Below are 19661 nucleotides of genomic sequence, written 5' to 3' on the forward strand. Positions count from 1 at the left end.
GCTACTTACTTCTCTATGATATGGTATAGTATCTGCATGAAAATGGCAAGGTCCAGCCTTTGGACTTGGGTCACAGCTGTATTTTCAGCTTCAGAAGGCAAGTGGTCAGTGAGATGGTAGGGCCAGTGTGGGGCTCAGAGATGGCACCAGTGTCAGCGCCCACTCCTCCTCGGGCAAGGCTGGCTGTGCCTGGGAGTGCAGAAATGATTACTCCGGTGAGATCTGCAGTGTCCAGCCTGAGCTCCCTGCTCTGGGGCTAAACCCTCCACAGACACCACAGTCAGGGGATCACGTCTCAAAGTGCCATAAGCAGAGATTCGCCCTGTGGACAAGAGTGGGGGACCTCCATCATTTCTTCCACAGTCACACGAACTGCTTTCCCTCGCCTTTGGAACTTCATCCGGCGCACCCTGGTTGAGGTCCCTGCTCCTTCACACTTGAGTTTTTGAGTTCCAATAGATCAAAAGGGGGTGACTTGAGCCCCCAGGTCCCCAGGAGCCTCCTCCACTTCCCTCTTTGTCACGGTCACACATTCGTCCCAGGTTCTACCTCAATCCCACTCCCCACACCAGAGCCCTCAAACTCCTTTCGGAGATTGCCTCGGGCTCCCTCACTCGCTGCTCCCTGTCCCGGGAAGGGGGAATCTACCGCGTGATAAGCGTCTACTGTGTGCCGGCACTGAGAAGATCGTCTAAGCCCACTGCCCCTTTCCAAAACAGGCCATGGGGTATTTCCAACTTCCACTCCTCACCCCAAGTGGTTCCCCCCACGCCGCATGTTTCTAGGGACTCTGTAAATCTCACTTTCTCTGACCACCTTTGGTCCCCATCCTCCTGCCCTTTCTTCTGAAGTGTGGCTGTAGCCATCTGCACCCGACAGAGGGAGAAGAGGGCTCAGGACGGCAGGCGAGAGGGCGTCTTGTTTCTCTTTCCCCACAGGTCCCCGCCCCGCACCCCCAACTTTGGCTCAGGGTGAAGGAGAGCAGAGCAATGGGTGTATCGGTATTTTTTTTTCCTGGTGGGGGAAGAAGGTGGAGATTGAGGAAAGAAAAGACCAGGCAAGGATGATTGGCACTGGGCCCCGCCTTCTTTTGTCCTCTTCCCTGCTACTTACTCTGGCCCCTTCAGGGAAGTACACCTGTTTGAGGCCAGCAGCCAGTGGGGACAGGCTCGCCTCTGCTCTTCACCTCTGAAGCTTCTATGCCAGGGAGCTTTCTCCGGGGAAGACTGAGGGACTCTTTCTGGAACCATGCCGGGGGCCCACTGGAGGAGTTTCCCCTGGGTGCTCCTGAGCTGCCTGTGTTTCTGCCTTGTTTGGCCAGTGGTCATGGGTAAGTGATGCACCTGGGGGAGCATTCTGGGCGGCAGAGGAAGCTGGCTTCAGGGTGCCCATCAGGGAACTGGGACCTGGCAGGTATATATATGTATGTATGTGTATGTGTATATAGATAGATAGATAGATAGATAGATAGATAGATAGATAGAGAGAGAGATGAATGGGCAGAGGTAGGATAAAATGAGGGAGATAAGGAAGTGGTAGAACACAGAAAAGAGGAGATAGGCAGAGAGAGGCAGAGATGTCTGGTGGTGGGGATGGGCAGAGGGTGGCCTGATTTGGGGAGCTCATGGAGGGAGCTGGGCTTGTTTTGCATAGAAAAATAGAACCACAGCAAGGGGTAGAGAGAGTATCTAGGAGAGACTGATTGAAAAACAGGAAAGCTGGTGACAGAAATGGAAGAAAAACCATATGAAGATATCAATTCAGAGGACAAGACAGGTGAGAAATGAACGAATCAAAGCAAAAACAGACACAGTCAGAAAAGAAAAGGAGGGGGCTCTAGCAGAGCGGAAAGGAGAGGGCCAGGGGGAGCAAGACAGTCTGGCTAGGAAAGTGGTGGAGAGATGCCAGGCAGGGACTAGATGTAGCAGAGATTCTGGTGATGGTCAGCTGATTGACCTGGCCTTAGGTATACAAGCCTCTTCTTGGGCTAGCTCTGGCACTGACCTTGGCCTCTTGCATACCCGTTTCCCCACCATGCACAGAGCTGAGGGGGGGTTGGCACAAGGCCTGTTGGGGATGTGCCCCTCTGGATCCCCCCATTCTCTTCCCGCCACTTTCCAGGCTGCCCCTCCAGCTCCAGGATGGGATTGTGCTCTGTGTTTCTGGTCGCCTGAGTCTTCTGGGAGGGTGTAGGGTTTAGGAGAGTGTGAGGGGTTAGGAACCCAAACCAAAGTCAGAATCACCTCACAGGCCTTGGGGAAGAATCACTTATGGTACAGACAGTAAGAGACGCAGGACTGGTAGTGGGTAACAGCATTCTGCCTTCCTTGAAATTTTTAAGGGCTTGGATAGAGTAAAGGAAACAAATACCACCTCCCCAAACCTCAACCTCCCCATATACAGTGAGGAAATTGAGGCCAGAGGAGCCAGCATGGCCAGTCACTCAGGGGTTTCTCCTGAGGCTGGGGAAGGAGTTGCCATGGGAACTGTGACTCTCAGGGCTGTGGGAGGTGGCTTGAATTCAGGAGTCCTGGGTTACACCTTGGCTTTACTGCTAACAGTTCTGCTCCCTGTGACCAGTTCCTATGCTAGCTCTCCAGGCCTTATTTCCCCTGTGCTAAAATCAGGGTGGTGAATGGCATGACCCCTGATCCCATGGTTCTTAAGTTCGTTTGCTTGTTGGTTGTGCTAGGGATTGAACCCATGTTAAGTGCACACTCCGTCACTGAGTTGGACCCTAGCCCAGTTCTTAAATTTTGACATTCTGTGATTTAAAGTCTACTCTCAAAGTGTTAAGTACCAACTCTACACTCAACCTCAAAGTGTTAGGGTCATCGAACTCAGGAGGAGACAGGAAGTGGGGTCTGCACAGAGGATCCCTGGGGGCAAGAATTAGGGTGGGAGTGAGTGGGGAAAACAGAGGTAGGACCCAGAGAAGGAGGGGGAGGACGATGAGGGTAGAAGGACATCCCCATAATAATCCAAAGAAGTGCGGGCATGCCCTGGTGCTCCGAGACCTGTGTGCTGTTAAAGGGGACAACAGGGAGCAAGGCCACAAGAATAGGTGGGAATGCCGTTTGAAATGGCGCCTGAGTGCCTAATGGAGCCCAGGGCCTTGGTGAGGGAAAGCAACCTCTGGAAAGGCAGGGAGTCATACCTCCTGTAACAGCTTCTGGGGGCCAGGGGTCTGTCAGTCGTTCCTTAGGGTTCCCTGGGTTGCTCGAGTCCAGGCTCTACCTTCACACTGGCTGGCAGGACCCTCTCCCAAGCCTGGGTCACCTCTGAGGCAGTTGTTAGAGCCTCCTCTGCCTTGGGCCACAGGGAAAACCCAGGGTTCTACGAAGGAAGTGCAGCGCTAAGAGCTTCCTTCAGGAAAAGCTTGACTTTCCAGGGGGAAGGTGGGAAAACGGGGTGGGCAGAAGTGGGCTGGACAAGGAACAAACAGAAATGTGGCTCCTGGTGGCTCCAGCAGGAATGACACAGAGGAAGCCCAACAGCTCTACTTCTTTGCCCCACAGTTAGGAAGGTGGTTTGGCATAAGCCTCCGTCTCCAATATTATCAGAGGCCCACTCACTGCTGAGAGGCTGCCGCTCTGAGTGGCTGCTATGAGGTTAGGGTGCTGCAGCAAGTAGAGGACAGGGAGGAGATCCACAGCCACAAGGGACCCAGAGGGACAGGGTCCTGCAGGCCTTCTCTCAGAGATCCTCCCTGTCAGTCAGTCTGGGAGAGGCCTCCCAACCTTCCACCCAGGGCACCAAAACCTCCACTCTGTCCTCCCCAGGAAACCCTCTCTATGTCAGGTCCACTCAAAAGGAGAACATCCCTGGTCCTGTCAAGAAAATCATTCAAATTCAGGTCATGGTTCAGTGAAGAGCAAGAACTTAAAATCAGAGACCAGCATCAGTATTGCCACTTATCAGCCCAGGGAGCCCAGCTAAAGTCCCTTTAGCTCTAAGGTCTCAGGGTCTCAATGGCAAAACAAATCAAATGTGATGGGGCTGACACAGAGTTGCCATGAGGATAAACTGCGTCCACATCTGGTGTAAAGTAGAAAAGCCTTGCAAACTTCATTGAGAGGGACTGCTTCATTTCACAACAAGGAGGAGCCAGGAATGGAGTGGGCACCTCTGTTGGCTCAGGGCAGGTTCATTTACCCAAGGACCTTATGCCTCTCCAAAGCTACCCCTTCCTTCCTGTGGCTTGGTTTATTTAGAATGTGTCTTATTGTGAACTGACCCTGAATGCCAACCACAGCCATTGAGCAGAGGCACGCTTGGGCTGACAGCTCTGTTTCCTGGCTCCCTGCCCAGCAATCTCCTCCACCCCCTGGTTTCTGGGCTCAGCGCAGGGCAAGAGTGGCCTGGTGCTGCTATTTGAATATGAATGTTGCTGTCTTTACTGCCAGGAGAGATTGAGAAGCAGTTGGCCTTTTATGTGCTCAAATCAGTGTTTTTGCCACGTGTCTGTCCTCTGGTTTCCTGGAGTGTTAGATACTTCACACAGGCATTTGTGCAGCTCACAGAGCCTCTTCTTTCTGGGACAGGACTGAGAGACCCTGTAGGCCAGGTTTCCTCCAATGTTTCAACCTTTTGCCTCAAATACACATCTTTCCTTCCGATAGGCTAAGTTAACTCCCTGGCACATGTTGAGTTGTCGAGTCAAAATGAATTGAATTTGTTGGTGCTTCAAAGGGGTTTGAATACTCAGCCTTTTCCCTGAGACTCTGAAGTGTCTCACACAAGGTCTCCACAATGGTGACCGTGTTCTTGGGGGGCACCTGTCTGCCTTGCAGGCATCTCTGCTCTCCACATGTGCATGTTTAAAGACCTCATAGACATTGACTCTCTATGTAAATACCCCAACTTCCGTGTGGTTTGGGTTCCTGAAGTCCAGTTGACAGTGGATTCTGGGAAATTCAGAAGAGGAAAGAGCTCAGACTTTTGAGTTATTCATTCACTTACTGAACTTCTACTTGTGCCCATAGGAAGTCATGGTCCCTGCCTCCGAAGTGGTCTAAGCAATCTGCTTAAGGTCACATGACCCAGAAGTGGGACAGCTGGGACTAGATTCAGGTCTCCCAAATCCAAGTTTCCATGGCAGTACAAAACTTTTCACAAACAAGCTTCCAAACCAACCAGCCCATTCATGGAGGGAAGAACCCCTGCTGAGAGAGCCATTCATTCACTCATTTATTAATTAAAGAACACCTACCACGCATCTGACATTGTTCCAGGGCAGCACTGTATATACACTGCGAAGAAAAAAGTAGATATGGCCCAGCCTCCTGGAGCTAAGGTTGTGCCATATGTCGGCAGACATTAAGTAATTACAGAAAAGTCCCCAACGGCAAATGCAGCAAGTGCTATGTGGAACAAGCACAGGGTGCGATGACCTTAAATGGGCCCACATTTAGATGGGTAAGTCCAGAAAGGCCTCGCTTGCTTCAGGAAGTGCTGCACATGAGAACCGAGACTGAAGGTTGAGGAGCAAGCAGGGGAGGATGCGCCAGGCACAAGCAGGCAGGGGAAGAGTTCATGCAGCATGGTAAAAAGTGTGGCCCCTTGGGGATTTAAAAGGTGCTAAAGTGTGCAGGGCCTTGTAAGGGGTGGAATGGATTATGAACTTTAAGTAACTAACATGGCAGACAGTGAGGAGTTTTAGGTTAAGGAGTGAGGTGTTCAGACATCAGAATCATCTTTGGAATGATCACGCTGAATACTGTGAGGAAAATGGGTTGGAAGGGGGCAAGGGTGAGATGGGAGACCAGTTAGGAACTGCATGGGCACCAGGTAGAAGATCTGTGGTGTGGCCTGGTGGCAGCTGCAGAGGTTCTGCTTTAGTAAGGACACAGTCCCAAGGACTGTTGAGTTTGTCAGGGCCTCAGAATTTTGCAGAGACAAGAAGATCATGTACAGCAGAACAACATTTATTGAGCTAAGTCAAGTATCTCACCCAGGTCCTACAGCAATGCTGGTATGTCTAACTCTAGATTCCCTCCTCGAACACTCCATGATCTCCATATAGTCTCAGAGTACCAGAAACATCAGTGACATCCTCCCAGCTCGCTCACGTCCCCCTTCTCTTCCCTCATCAGGAAGGATGATCTTAAATGTTTAGGTTGGCTGGGCACAGTGGTGCACACCTGTAATCCCAGCAGCTCAGGAGGCTGAGACAGGAGGATTGCAAGTTTAAAGCCACCCAGCAACTTAGCAAGGCACTGAGCAACTCCAGGAGACCCTGACTGTAGATAAAACCTAAAAAAAGGCTTGGGATATAGCTCAATGATTAAGTGCCCCTGGGTGGTTCAATTCCTAGTACTATTAAAAAAAAATTAGTTCAATAATATCAAGGAAAATAATTTAGAATTCACCCTTCTCAACTGACTCTAAGGCAAGAACCTCACTTCTTTCCAACTATTCCTACTAAAGTCATACCCAACAATGCCTGTCAACCAGACGTTTCTTCACCTTGGATACTATTACAGGTCACTGGACTTCATTTCTCTCAGCATGTGGTGTGGCAGCACCTTGGCTACCCTGATGACAGCTCTATAAGCTTCAGGACAAGTCAAGAAGCACTAGTCCCAGCTGTAAGCACTACATCCTAATCCAGCCCTCACTTTCTCCTTTCCCCTGACTCCTTCTCCATAGAGGAAGTTCCATCTCCAGGCTCCACAATCTTGGTTTTGGAGCTCATCTCTCCTGGCTCCCAACGGAGGTGGGCACGCCCTCCTAGCCTTGGCTTGCCCTTGGAAGTTCGGCTACTGTCTGCTGTGGTGGTAGTCACATCTTTCAGACCATAACTGTCAAGACAGCTCCTGCTGGTCTTAGGACCACCTTGACAGTCACAGGAGAAACAAATGCAACCTCAGGTGAAGGAACCAAAAACCAGGGTCTAGGGATATATGATTTCGTTCACTCAACAGATGTTTATGAGGTGATTACTATATGCCAGGCAACACCCCAAGGGCTAGATCAGTTACTCTAAGGGCATTTTGAGTTAGTGTACTACCTCCTCCTGAATTTTAGGAGCAACAGGGAAAAAATATCCAGTAACAGACACAACACTGGTCACAGTCGACTCTGAGACTGACACAGGAAGAGCCCTTGACTCCTCACACAGAGTGGCAGGGCTGCAGGTCCTACCCTCCTCCTTCAACCTCTTCACACCTTTTAGGACACCCGATACCCATTTGTGTAACTGTCACATTTCCTCCTCAAGTCTGTCACTACAGTTGGGGGCTTTGCTTGGGCTCTACCCTACTTACCAATCAAGAAAAAGCAGCAGAAAAGTGACACATTGAGGGAGATTTAGTTTATGGGTTCCTCACCTCTGATTCCAGGAAAAGCTCAAGGCAAACAGACCAGGCACTAAGACCTAGCCTCAACCCACGGCACTTGCAGGGTGCAGGCTTGCTGTCTCTTTAGGGAGGGACTTCCCCACTCCGATGGTGTGATGGTATGTTATCTCACTGCTGTGCCACCACCCTTCCTCCTGAATCAACAACACACCCATCCCCTCTCACACCTGTGGAGTCACCAGAGGGCCACCGGGAGGAGCAATGCCTGTTATCACTTTCAACTTTGCCATCCCAAGAGGCACAAGACAGCTGCTGGACGTCTCCCACCTAGCACAGTGCAAGGGAGAAAAATAATCTTGCTGAGGGCTTTCTGACAGAAGTGGTGGCAGAGAATAGAAGAGGTTTCAGGGACTCGTGTGTGAGGAAGTCCTCTCCCTCAGCGCTCTCACTGTCACAGGAGGAAGCCCCCTCCTCTGACAGAACTTCTCAAAAACTCTCTGTTTTAGAGTATATATGACACACATGTCATCACGTGGGGGTCTTGTCACCCCCAGGGGTCAACAACCATCACAATTCACTGTGACATCATCACAGAAAATAGGCACCAATAAAATAGGCAAGAAATAGCTTGGTGTCATCATTTGCTCCTGAAAATGGAGCAGACTTGTCCTTAGACTCACACTCCTCTGCATGTGGCAGGTCAGGAACTTGGGGCAGGTCAGTCACTATTGCTCCATTCCTATTGCAGCTATCCACCTGCTTAGTGGCCGGAGCGGAGCAACATCTTCAGCACCTTGGCTCTTACCCTGAATCCCCAGCCCTGCTGCTTGTAAGATATGTGATGTTAGGCAAGTTGCTTTGCCTCTCCAAATCTGTTTCCTCACCTGTAAAGTGGGGACCACCATTAGTGAGATAAACTATAAAGCACTATACAAATATGAGAGATTAACAATTCTATTAATCACTGAGTCAAAATGTACCTACTGAAAGAAATCTCAGATGTATGCACTAATTAATCACAAAAGCTGGTTGACACTCAGGAACTCAGAGTGAAGATGATGTCTCCCATGGAAACTGTCTACAGTGTAGATGTGTCTTGGTAGTGTTCATTCCTTCTGACAGAGGCCATCCTGCACGCCAACAGACCTATTCAGAAGACTCTTAGGCACTCTCTCAGTCACAACCAGAGCCATCAAGAGTGGCCTTCCTCTGAAGAGAACAGCTTTGGGACCCTCATTTCTGACATTCTTATCACAGTCAGGAGGGAGTGAGAGGAGCAGTTCTAATCACCAGTCTCCAAGACACTGATAAGTCAACCAGACCCATGTCCTCAGAATCTCAGCTGCCTTCCAGGGCAGGCAATCCAGGCCACTTCCAAAGCACTCCTTGCTAAGGAGATGATAGGAAAAACTCCCCTCTTTGGTCCCTGAAATCAAAGATCAACCCAGCATTGGCGTGATAGAAGTTTGGAGTGGGGTATGTTAATACACTTTTCATTACTATAATGAAATACCTGAGGCAGGCCAACTTTAAAAAAGGTTTACTTAGCTCACAGTTTGGGATGGAAGGTGCAGGCTCTAATGAGGACCTCGTGGTAGAAGAGTGGGAGTGCATATGGGAATGAGCAATCACAATGCCAAAATAGGAAGCCAGAGAGAGACTGGGGTCCCACAGTCCCTTCCAAAGGCACACCTAAGGACCTCCCACTAGGTCCCACCACTGCACTGAGGACCAAGCTACCAACAGATGAACCTCTGGGGGACAAACTCAAACCATATCCAAACAAGAGCAGGGTGGGAGAACTGGAATCAGGAGGCACAATTAAGAGGGTGGGGCGACGGGGTAACAAGAATGAACGGCAAAGTGACAGGGAGAGAGAATTTGGCTGAGAAATAGTTCGTGCCAAACTATTATGTTGGGGACAAGGAAGAGGAAGGAATTAAAGATGACTCGGAGGTTTCTGGCTTGGCCATCCGGGGGATTGTTGTTACAATTAAAAATACTGTTGAAGGAAGATGGAAGAAGCAGTTTGACTTGGGCACGTTTCATTGGACGAGAGGCAGAAAATCCCGGGAAGGTGAGTCTGGACTGTGGGTGAGAAGCCAGGAGGAATTTCAGATGCGTGAGGCATGAAGAGAGGTGTGATGTAGCCAAAAACAGAGAGGAGCAGGAGTGAGAGGGCGGAAGATGCCACCCAGAAGTGTGGTGGCCAAGGGGAGAAAAAAGCAGCCCAGGAGCAGGACGGGGAGGTGGAGGCGGGGAGAAGAACCACGAATCCTTCCGCTTCCAAGGAGGCAGCACCCTGCGGGACCAGGGGGCCCGGGCCAAGGGGAGAATGTTGACACTGGCGCTGCAAAAATATGTGTTAAATGAACAGATGAGTCCAGATGTTACAGAGATAGTAAGGCCTGAAAAGACGGTTGCTCTGGGTGAGTAGGAAGGACAGTCCCCTTGATGTCAGTGATGTGGCTGAGGTAGCGCGCGAGTGTGAGGAGGGCCAGGAAGAAGAGGTGGGGGTGTCAGCTGCTCCTTCAAGATGCTTGAGGGGGAAAGCAAAGATAGGAACAGGGAGGGCACAAGGTGGATGATAGACGTTTCTCAACAACTGCAGTTTTGTTGTAATTGATGAAAATCCCTTCCTCCTCACAAGCCCATAGCTGAAAAGATGGCGTGCCTGCTCCCAAGACAATAAAACTGCCGTCTTCAACGTGCCCTGGTTTGCTTGCCTTCCTGTCTGCTATAGCAGGAGCCTCTAATCAATCAATCATGATTAGAAAGTTCTTAAAATAAACATTTGAAAGAGAGATTGCTAGGCAACTGCCCTGTTTGGTGAGATTTAAAATCAGTACTGCAAAGGTCTCCATAAGGGACCTAAATGTGATGGTGGAAGAGAAGGAGCGATGCAGAGAGAGGCTCAGACAGAGAGAACTGGTGGATGAGGCCGTCAGGGAGGAAGGAGGAGGGAGGAGAGGACACTAGGGAGGGTACAGCCTTTCCGTGAGGAGTCACCTCTTTTCTAAGATGAGACAGGGACCTGGAGAAGTCAGATAGTTTTCCTGGTGAGAGGGTTCCAGGACGTGGAAGGAGATCAAGGTAGACTTCTGCCCACTTCCTGCGTGGGGATGGAGTGGGTAACTTTTGGAGGTGTGAGCTGGCTGGAAAGAAAAACTCTGAAAGTAATATTAAGAAAATATGTCAGTACTCAAAAAAGGTAAAATTTTGTTAAAAATTAAATGAAAATTACATGAATTTTGAACAACCTTTCATTAGCATTTTAAATAGAGATTTACATTTCTTTTTATTCTGTTCTCTCATTTTGGTGCTACTCTCAGCACTTTTTCTTCCTAGAGACTCAGGCCTCCATAAAAGGGGTTAACTGCTTGACTAAGAAAATAAATTAAACTTTGAAGATGGCAATTTAAACTTCAGTTTATTAGATAGGGGGAACTAATGAAAAGAAGAGAATGAGGACTTTGCAGCAATGTAGGCTACTTGCTAACTCAAATCTATTTTGCTTTACATGTTCCATCCAACTAGTTTTTTTCCACATTGTGATAGATTTGTGACTGATGGAACTATAGTTTGTAATTCCAGACATATAACTACTTAAAACAGTTACTTTTAATTTTCTAGCACATACAACAAACACTATTTTTCTGCAAAAAATTCATTATTGCATCTTCTAGGTAGAAACAATCAGCATGTATATTTCTGATTTTCTTAAATATATGTATTATAAATTATTATGTTAAATAAATTTTATCTTTTTTCACACACACAAAAAAAGAAATAAACACAAAAAACACAGGAAATTTAATGAAGCAGGGGCCTGACTGGTGGAAGAGGCCTGATGGGTCTGATCCTAACAAAGAGAAAAGCCCTTGAATGCTTTATTCATCGTGGTACACACCAAAGGGAATCAGTTAGAAGCTTCTTTAGGAAAATATGATAAAGTTGGAAAAAAACAGGTTGTTTGGTTCTTGGCAGGTCATGCCCATCTCTGGGCAACTGTGTTTGAACCTGGGGCTGTGAGCTAAGGCAGGGAGCCAGCATGGTCTGGGCTTTCTTGAACCAGGGAATTTCACCCAGGAGTTCTCAGAAAAGCAGCTTCCCTGCTGTAATGGCTCAAACAAAACTCATAGTTCATACCTAGCTTCCAACAGTAGATGGCTTGTGTAAGATGTGTCATGAGAAGTGAGAAGAGAGGAGAGGAGAGAGTCTCTTTCTCTCAAATAGCAACTCTATAGTCAGCTCTCGTGACTCTCTGCTCTGCGTTTGGCCAGAGTGAGAAAAACAAGCTGCTGTTGTCTAACCATGGGATGGAAACTTCACAGCCTGACTTGCATTCTGGGAAAAGACAAGGCCAGTGCATTCTGGCAACGCTAGTAAGAACAAGACTGAGCGTATTCTTCAGAACACAGCTTAAATAAGACCCCAACTTTTTGCACCTTGCAACTTCAGTAATATGGTGTTAGTTTACAAACACTTCACTGGTTTTGTTGTTGTTGTTTTGCTTCATTGGTGTTGGTGCTGGGGACCAAACTCAGGGCCTGGCACGTGCTAAGCACATACTCTGCCACTGAGCTACACCCCCAGTCCCTACAAACATTTTTAAAAGTAGAGGGTATTAGTTTATTTTAAGGGCTGCATGTGGTCCATAGACCACCTGTATCAGAATCTCCCTGAGCATCTATTAAAATGCATATTCCTGACCCCACCCCACAAGAATGAAATTTGACTCTCAAGGTCAGCCCAAGGATGCATTTTTACAAGCTTCCCCAGGGATTCTGATTGATCCTATCTGTTGAGGACTATTCCTACCAAAAACAACTCTACCTACCAGTGTTTCTTTTATTTTTAATTTTTTTAAATTAGAGCTTTATAATTATACTTAGTAGTTGGGTTCATCCTGACAAGCTCATACATGCATGGAATTCAATTTTGGTTCATAATCTCCCTTTTCTTCCTGTCCTCCCTCCTCATCAGTGTTTGTTAACTAAGAATAACCTACTCAAGATTAGTATATTGAGTAATAAGCAAACTGTTTTCTTAAACAGCTGAATAATCTGTTGAAGGAGTAGCTCAAGATTTATCCTTCAAATGGTAGTGAAAGAAAAATACAGTAACTACAGTTTTGATATACTCAATAAAAATCCCTTCCTCCTCACAGCAAGCCCCATAGATTTAGGAAAGTGCTTTACTACTGAGCCACAACCCCAGGCCCTGCCCCATAGATTTAGAGACCTTGCACCTACTCCCAAGAAAACTGTCATTAATGTGCACTGGCTACCTTGCCTTCCTATCTGCTGGAGCAGGAAACTCTAACCAATCAATCTTTTTTTAATATATATATTTGTGGGTGAATTTTTTTTTTATTTATTTATTTGTATGTGGTGCTGAGGATCAAACCCAGTGCTTCACACGTGCTAGGCAAGCAATCTACGCTGAGTCACAACCCCAGCCCTAATCAATCAATCTTGATTAGAAAGTTCTTTAAATAAACATTTGAAAGAAGGACTGCCAGGTCACTACCTTGTTTGGCAAGATTTAAAATCAGAACTGCAAAGCAAAGAGCTTTTCAAAGGGAGGGGAGACTGGGCAAGGAGAACTCTCTCATACACTGCCAGTGGGACTGTAAATGGGCACAACCTTTCTGCAAAGAAATTTGGCAGAGTGTTTGAATAACACAAAAATCTGTCTTTTTGTCTAACAGTATTAGCCAGTAATTCTACCAACAAAAATTTATAATAAGGAAATGAACTGAAATAATGAAAACCAAACCAAACATTATCCACAAAGATACTCATAAAAACTTTCCTTATAAATAGCAACACACTGAAAAACAGCCTAAATGTCCAGGAATAAGTTAATTATAAGCTTTCCCCATGATGGAATATTTATTTAATGTTTTCTTCTTCTTCAATGTTAAATTTGTCTACATGTTCATTTCAAGTCATTTGATCAGCATCATTACAGATATTTAATATTTGAAGGCTGCATCCAGTGTTCCATAGGGACATAGATAAACACATACACGTGTGCACGCACACACATTCATACCAGCAACACATGGAATAAGCACAAAGGAAGGTTTACTAGGGGAAAACTTGCATGCTCCTGATCCTGAGCTCATATTTTTGCACAGAGAGGTGGGCATGGTACAGGATGTGCTCCTATCTGCAGGAACATGGAGATTTGGCAATGGAAGTTTCCAGTTGGAGAATGGCTTTATTAGGAATGATGGCAGTGGGGAAGTAGGGGGTACCTTCAGAACTCAATATAGAGCGTTTTCATACACCACCCAAGGTCCTGCTTTTGGGTTGAGCTCACCCAGCCCCCCTGAACCAGTTCTTCAGGACTCCAAAATGGGGCAAGGAAAAGAACTACCATCTAAGACATGAAAAATTGGTCTCTACTTGGGCCATGTTCACAAAAATAATAATACAAAGAAATCCTCAATGATATCAGGTAAAGCTAAAATTGTATATACTGGGTAAATTTATTATATATATATATATATATATATATATATATATATATATATTTTTTTTTTTTTTTTTTTTTTTTTTTTTTTTAATGGTACCAGGGATTGAACCCAGGGGAACTTAACCACTGAACTACATCCCCAACCCTTCTGATTTTTTTATTTTGAGGCAGGGTCATGCTAAGTTGCTTAGGGTCTCACCAAGGTTGGCTTTGAACTTGTAATCCTCCTGCCTCAATATCCCAAGCCTCTGGGATTACAGATAGGGGCCACCATGCCTGGCTAAACTACATATATTTTCAAAGTATAGGAAAAATATAACAATGTTGTCTGTGTAATGAGATTGTGGAATTTTTGTCTTTTAACTATATTTTCCAAAATGCATATAATGCTTTGTTTAATATATTTCAATTGAAGTTGTATAATTTGGTCCATAAAGATGAAGTTTTTCTTTTACTAGATTTATTCTTAAATACTTTATATTTTGTCAATATCATAAGTATTATAGATTTTTAAATATTGTTTTCTTTCACTGATGTATAGGAATGCAGTTATTTTTTAAAATTTTATGTATATAGAACTTTGATTATAATTAATAAAATAAAGAGATTTCTTTGTTTATTAATTTTTTTCTTTTCATGGTGCTGGGGCTCCAACTTAGATTCTCATGCATGCTAAGCAAGTGCTCTACCCTCTACCACTAAGCTACATCCCCAGCTCAAAGAGATTTTCTTATGTAAATGACTACATTATTGGCAAATATTCATAGATTTGTTTCTTTCTTTCCATGTGAAAATGAAATTCTTTATACCCACATGTCTTTTGTTTATTTTTCTTGTCTTATTGCACTAACTAGGAGCTCCAACCTAATGTTTGTACCATATTTTGTTTTGTTTGGTATTGCTTAGGATCAAACCTAGAGCTTTGCACATACTAAGCAAGTACTTTACCACTACACTATACCTCCAGCCAATCAATGTTGAGTAGAAGCAGTGACCACTGACATCTGGGTTTTATTCCAGATTTTAAAGGAAATATTTCCAATGTTGAATTATTATGTTTACCATGGGCTTTTGATTGATATTGTTGATGAGGTCAAGGGAGTTAACTTCTATTTTTCATTTGCTAGGACTGGTAACCGGAATGAGTGTTGACTTTTATCAAGTACCTTTCCTGTATCTGCTGGATAATTATGTTTCCCTTCCATTCTGTTTATTTGGTGATTTACATCAACTAGTCTTATATTTATCTTGCATTTGTGATTTAAACTGAGTTTGATTCAATATATTAGATTTGGCTTGCTGATATTTTGTTTATAATGTTTCAGTGTACATTATTAAGAATTAATTAATCTATAGCTTTCCTCTCTTACACTGTCTTTGGTTTGTGTACTAAAGTTATATCAACCTTAGAACATTAGGCATAGACCTAATGGCTTTTGACATTTTTTTTTTTTTTTTTTTTTGGTGCTGGGGATCGAACCCAGGGCCTTGTGCTTGCAAGGCAAGCACTCTACCAACTGAGCTATATCCCTAGCCCACTGAGCTATAGCCCCAGCCCTGGTTTTTGAAACTCTGGGAGAGTTGGTATAAAATTCAGTTGCTTATTCCTTGAATTGCCTATAAAATCACCTTGGTCTATCTTTTTCAGTAGGTGGATAGATTCTCTCTCCCTTTATTTTATTTTTATATGGTGCTGGGGATCGAACCCAGGGCCTCACGCATGCTGAGAGTTTTACCACTGAGCCACAACCCCAGCCCTGAGATTCTCTTTTTTATTTCTTTCTCTCTCTCTTTTTTTTTTTTTTTTTTATGATGCTGGTGGAGATTGAACCCACTGAGCTCTACCACCAGCCCCCTAGATTCTTTTTTAAAGTGCAGGCAATTTAAAATAGTTTATTTTGTTTTTTGTGTTTACTTTTTGTTTTGTTTTGTTTTGTACTGAGGTTTGAACCCAGTACCTGGCAAGTGCTCTGCCCCCTGCACTATACCTCCAGCCCCTTAAAATAGTTTATATCTGGGTTTTCTGTTTTTTCTCAATCCAAATTTGATAAATTGTGCATTTTAAAAAAATTATTCAATTTGTTCAAGATTTACATTTTTTGGTATAAATTCATCAGAGCATTATCTGTCTTAAACTTTTTTTTCCTGAAGTTATAGCCCCCTTTTTTATTCCTAATAATCTTCATTTCTTTTTTTTCTTATCCATATTGCCTCCCTCCCCACTTCCTCCTTTCCCTTTCATTTCTTTCTATCTTAATTTTGCCAGGAGGTCGTCTATTTTGTCTTCAAAAAACCAGCTTTGGGCTACACTGATTCTATTTTTAATCCATGTCTCTGTTCATTCCACTCAGAAGTAAGGTCTCTAGGAAATAATTATTAACAAAGTACACAATCAAGTGAGTCACTTCTTTTTTAATAGTCAGAGCTGATTCATAATCACTCTCACTCACTTGAGAGTCTAAATGACTCTCTTAAGAAGAGAAAGTGGACTGGGGCTGTAGCTCAGTGGGAGAATGCTTGCCTCGCACATGCGAGGCACTGGGTTCAATCCTCAGCACCACATCAAAATAAAGATATAGTAACCATCTACAACTAAAAAATATTTAGGAAAAAAAAGAAGAAGAGAAAGTCCTGGAATTACAGTCAAGCCTAGGAACTGTACTTGAACCCAAATTCTTCCTGGGAGTTTGTCTCCCTGTGAACTTCCTCCTGTGAGCAATGAGCTTTAAAAAAAAGCTGGGTGCAGTGGTGCACTACTGTAATCCCAGTGACTTGGGAAGCTGAGGCAGGAGGATTGCAAGTTTGAGGTCAGCATGGATGACTTGGTGAGACCCTGTCTCAAAATAAAATAAAAAGCCTCATGATGAGCAGTAGTAGAGCATCCCTGGATTCAATCCTCAGTACAAAAAAAAAAAAAAAAAAAAAAGTTTGAGAAGCTGGGAGTGTAGCTCAGTGTTTCAGTGGTAGAGCACTTGCCTAGCATGTGTAAGGCCCCTGGTTTGATCCCTAACACCACAAAAAAAAAAAAAAACCTCCAAAATGTGACCAGTTAAATTAGCATCAGGATAGGATGTGATCAGGGCTAGAGTGTGTGCACCTACTTCTTACCTTTCTGCCAGATTGGCACAAATACTAAATTTTTTTTAAACCTAAGAATTTAATTTACTCTTAAAATTATGCTGTACAGAACATTCCAGAAGTGAACAATTCATAAATTTTAAATAAATTTTTATCAGACTATCATTCTATTTTTATTAGTTATTATTAATCTCTTTCTGTGCCTAATTTATAATGAAACATAAATAAGATAGTATATGTAGGACTCAGTTCTATTAGAGGTCTCAGGCATCCACTGGGCTCTTGGAATGTGTGCCCAGGGGAGATGCGTATTGATGATACCCATTAGTGTGGTACAGTATAATATTTCCACACATGCATGCAAAAAGCACTGATCAAATTCCACCTTCCTTTGTCCTCCTCCCACACCACACACTTTCCAACTGCTAGAATTCTAAAACTGGTTATTGTCACCTTGGAGGAAACAACACTGTCCAAGGAAGGAACAGTGTCTCAGCCTCACTGTTCATGTTTCTTAGAAGAATAACACCTCTTGATTTATAGAAAAGGGTTTTCAATGAAGAAACAAATACTGCAAATGTGTTAAAACTGGGTTTGCTGTTGTACTACAGTAATGGTTGTATCTCAGCATTAACAGTATAGTTGAATCAAAAAGAGCTTAGCTCTGTGATTTTTTGTTTGTTTGTTTTTGGTTTTGCTTTTTTGTTGTTGCTGTTGGTACTGGGGATTGAACCCAGGGGCTCTTTACCATTGAGCTTTTTATTTTTTATTGTGAGACAGTCTTGCAAAGTTGTTAAGGCTGCCCTTGAACTTACAATTCTCCTGCCTCAGCCTCGAGTAGCTGGGATTACAGGCACACATCACCATGCCCAGTTTAGCTCTGTGATTTTTTTTTTTTTTTTTTTTTTTTTTTTTTTTGCGGTACTGGGGATCGAACTCAGGGCCTTCTGCTTGCAAGGCAAGCACTCTACCAGCTGAGCTATCTCCCCAACCAGCTCTGTGATTTTTTTGAACAAATATTTTACTTTTTGGAAGCTGATTTTTTGGGGGTGGTGGTGGTGGAAAAATACCAGTACAAGCTGCCCAAACTAATGAAAAATAAAAATGAAATTAGATGGTTATCAAACAACTTCTTTCATGCCTATCTCTTTATCTATTAAGGGCCTTAGGTATTTTTGCCTTCCTGGGCACATTTCTTCTGTAAAAAACAAACAAACCACCCCCCCCAAAAAACAAAAACAAAAACAAAAAAAACAACCAAACAAAAAAATCACTAATGCAATTGAAGCTGGATTCATTGATTTTTATGTTGATTTTTCCCTTTCTGATTGTAAAAGAAATTAATATGAAAACTTTTTGTGGGCCCCTAAAAGTACTTCAGGTCACAAACCCAGTGACCTCCAGGTTCCGCTGCTCCGCTGGCACTGCTGGCAATCACAGAGCTGTGGAGCCTTGAGAAACTGTTCATGAAGATTTGTTTTGAGTTCAGCCACATCCTCCCTGTGTGATTTTGAAAATAGATCAGAATTCACTTCCTCTCAGGCAAAAAGAAAAAGTGAATCAAGAGGGAAAGTTTCCAGATTGAAAGTAGAGGGAACCAACCAATGGCAGAGACACCTGAAGGACTGTCCATGGGGAATCAAAAAGGAAATCAAGGGCTGGGGAGACAGCTCAGCTGGTAGAGTGCTTGCCTCGCAAGCACAAGGCCCTGAGTTCAATCCCCAGTACCGCAAAAAAAAAAAAAAAAAAAAAAAAAAAAAAAAGGAAATCAAAAGGAAATCAAAACAATTGTGTATCTGATGATAAGGCAGGAGACCCTCTCCACCCCCTGCTCCCCAGGCCCTCACATTGTCCCCAAAAGGAGGGAGTTGTGCTTTGGTTTGAGTCCTCATCAATCCTCCTGTATTACTGTGCACTCTCTCAATCATTTCATAACAAATAAATGAAGATGCAAGTGTCAAAGCACAGGTATTCAGGCAGGGAAGGTGTTCACATACAGTCATATGTCACTTAATGATGGGGACACTTTCTGAGAAATGCACTGGAAGGCAGTCATGTCATTGTGCAAACACCAGAGTACTTACCCAAAGAGGGCTACAGCATCATCAGGGCACACAACCTCAAGCGACCACAGTCCCGTGGGGTCCACTGAAGTGTCCTTATGCGGCTCGTGACTGTACACATTCACAGCCTCTTCCCTGCCTCTACTCTCTAAAGCAGGTGCTGTCGGGGCCGGCGAGGTCCGTAGGCTTTCCAGATGGGTAATTGAGAGATAAGAGAGGAACAGAGGGTCGTGGAGCTCTTGCTGGGGTGAGATATTTGGGGGATGGGTTGTGTTCAATCCCAGGACTGCAAATGCCCTAGTGTACTGTTTATGGATCCCAAAGGAAGAAATCAGAGGACTCCACAGAGAGATTCTGGACGTCACTCACTCACTCCTCAGCTGTGGGAGGGGATACCAAGGAGGGCTGTCCAACCTACAAGCAGAGGGATATACAGGAGAGGGCGCGCACCCTCCATGCAGGGGGCTTTCCTCTGACGTTTCCTTTACTGTACAACCAGGATTATTCTGTTTGGCTCCTCTCCTAAAGAACGGAGATAAGGAGAGGGGCCAGCACCCATCTCCATTTCCCTCCTTACCACATTCTTTTTTAAATTTTTTTTTATTTTTAAAGACTGCATTTTGATTCAATGTACACAAATGGGGTACAACTTTTCGTTTCTATGGTTGTGCATGATGTAGATTCACACCATTTGTGTAATCATACATGTACATAGGGTAATGATGTCTGTCTC

The 19661-nt window shown here is 44.6% G+C and overlaps 1 protein-coding gene and 1 non-coding gene across 2 annotated transcripts in view; one reads left to right on the forward strand and one right to left on the reverse strand.

The window, feature by feature from the left end:
• Window positions 1–1158: 1158 nt before the first annotated feature.
• The window catches only part of Muc4 (mucin 4, cell surface associated), a 49447-nt gene continuing 30944 nt past the window's right edge, over window positions 1159–19661 (forward strand). Inside the window, exon 1 of the mRNA XM_047565556.1 lies at window positions 1159–1330. Within this exon, the coding sequence (XP_047421512.1) occupies window positions 1249–1330 (82 nt within the window). The 5' untranslated portion in view covers window positions 1159–1248. The remainder of the gene's footprint in view (window positions 1331–19661) is intronic.
• Window positions 13217–13277, reverse strand: LOC124993853 (small nucleolar RNA SNORD78). The gene has a single exon (XR_007110370.1). It is a non-coding gene; the product is annotated as a small nucleolar RNA SNORD78 (small nucleolar RNA).

The sequence above is a fragment of the Sciurus carolinensis genome, chromosome 9, assembly GCF_902686445.1.
Source record: "Sciurus carolinensis chromosome 9, mSciCar1.2, whole genome shotgun sequence".
Lineage (NCBI taxonomy): Eukaryota > Metazoa > Chordata > Mammalia > Rodentia > Sciuridae > Sciurus > Sciurus carolinensis.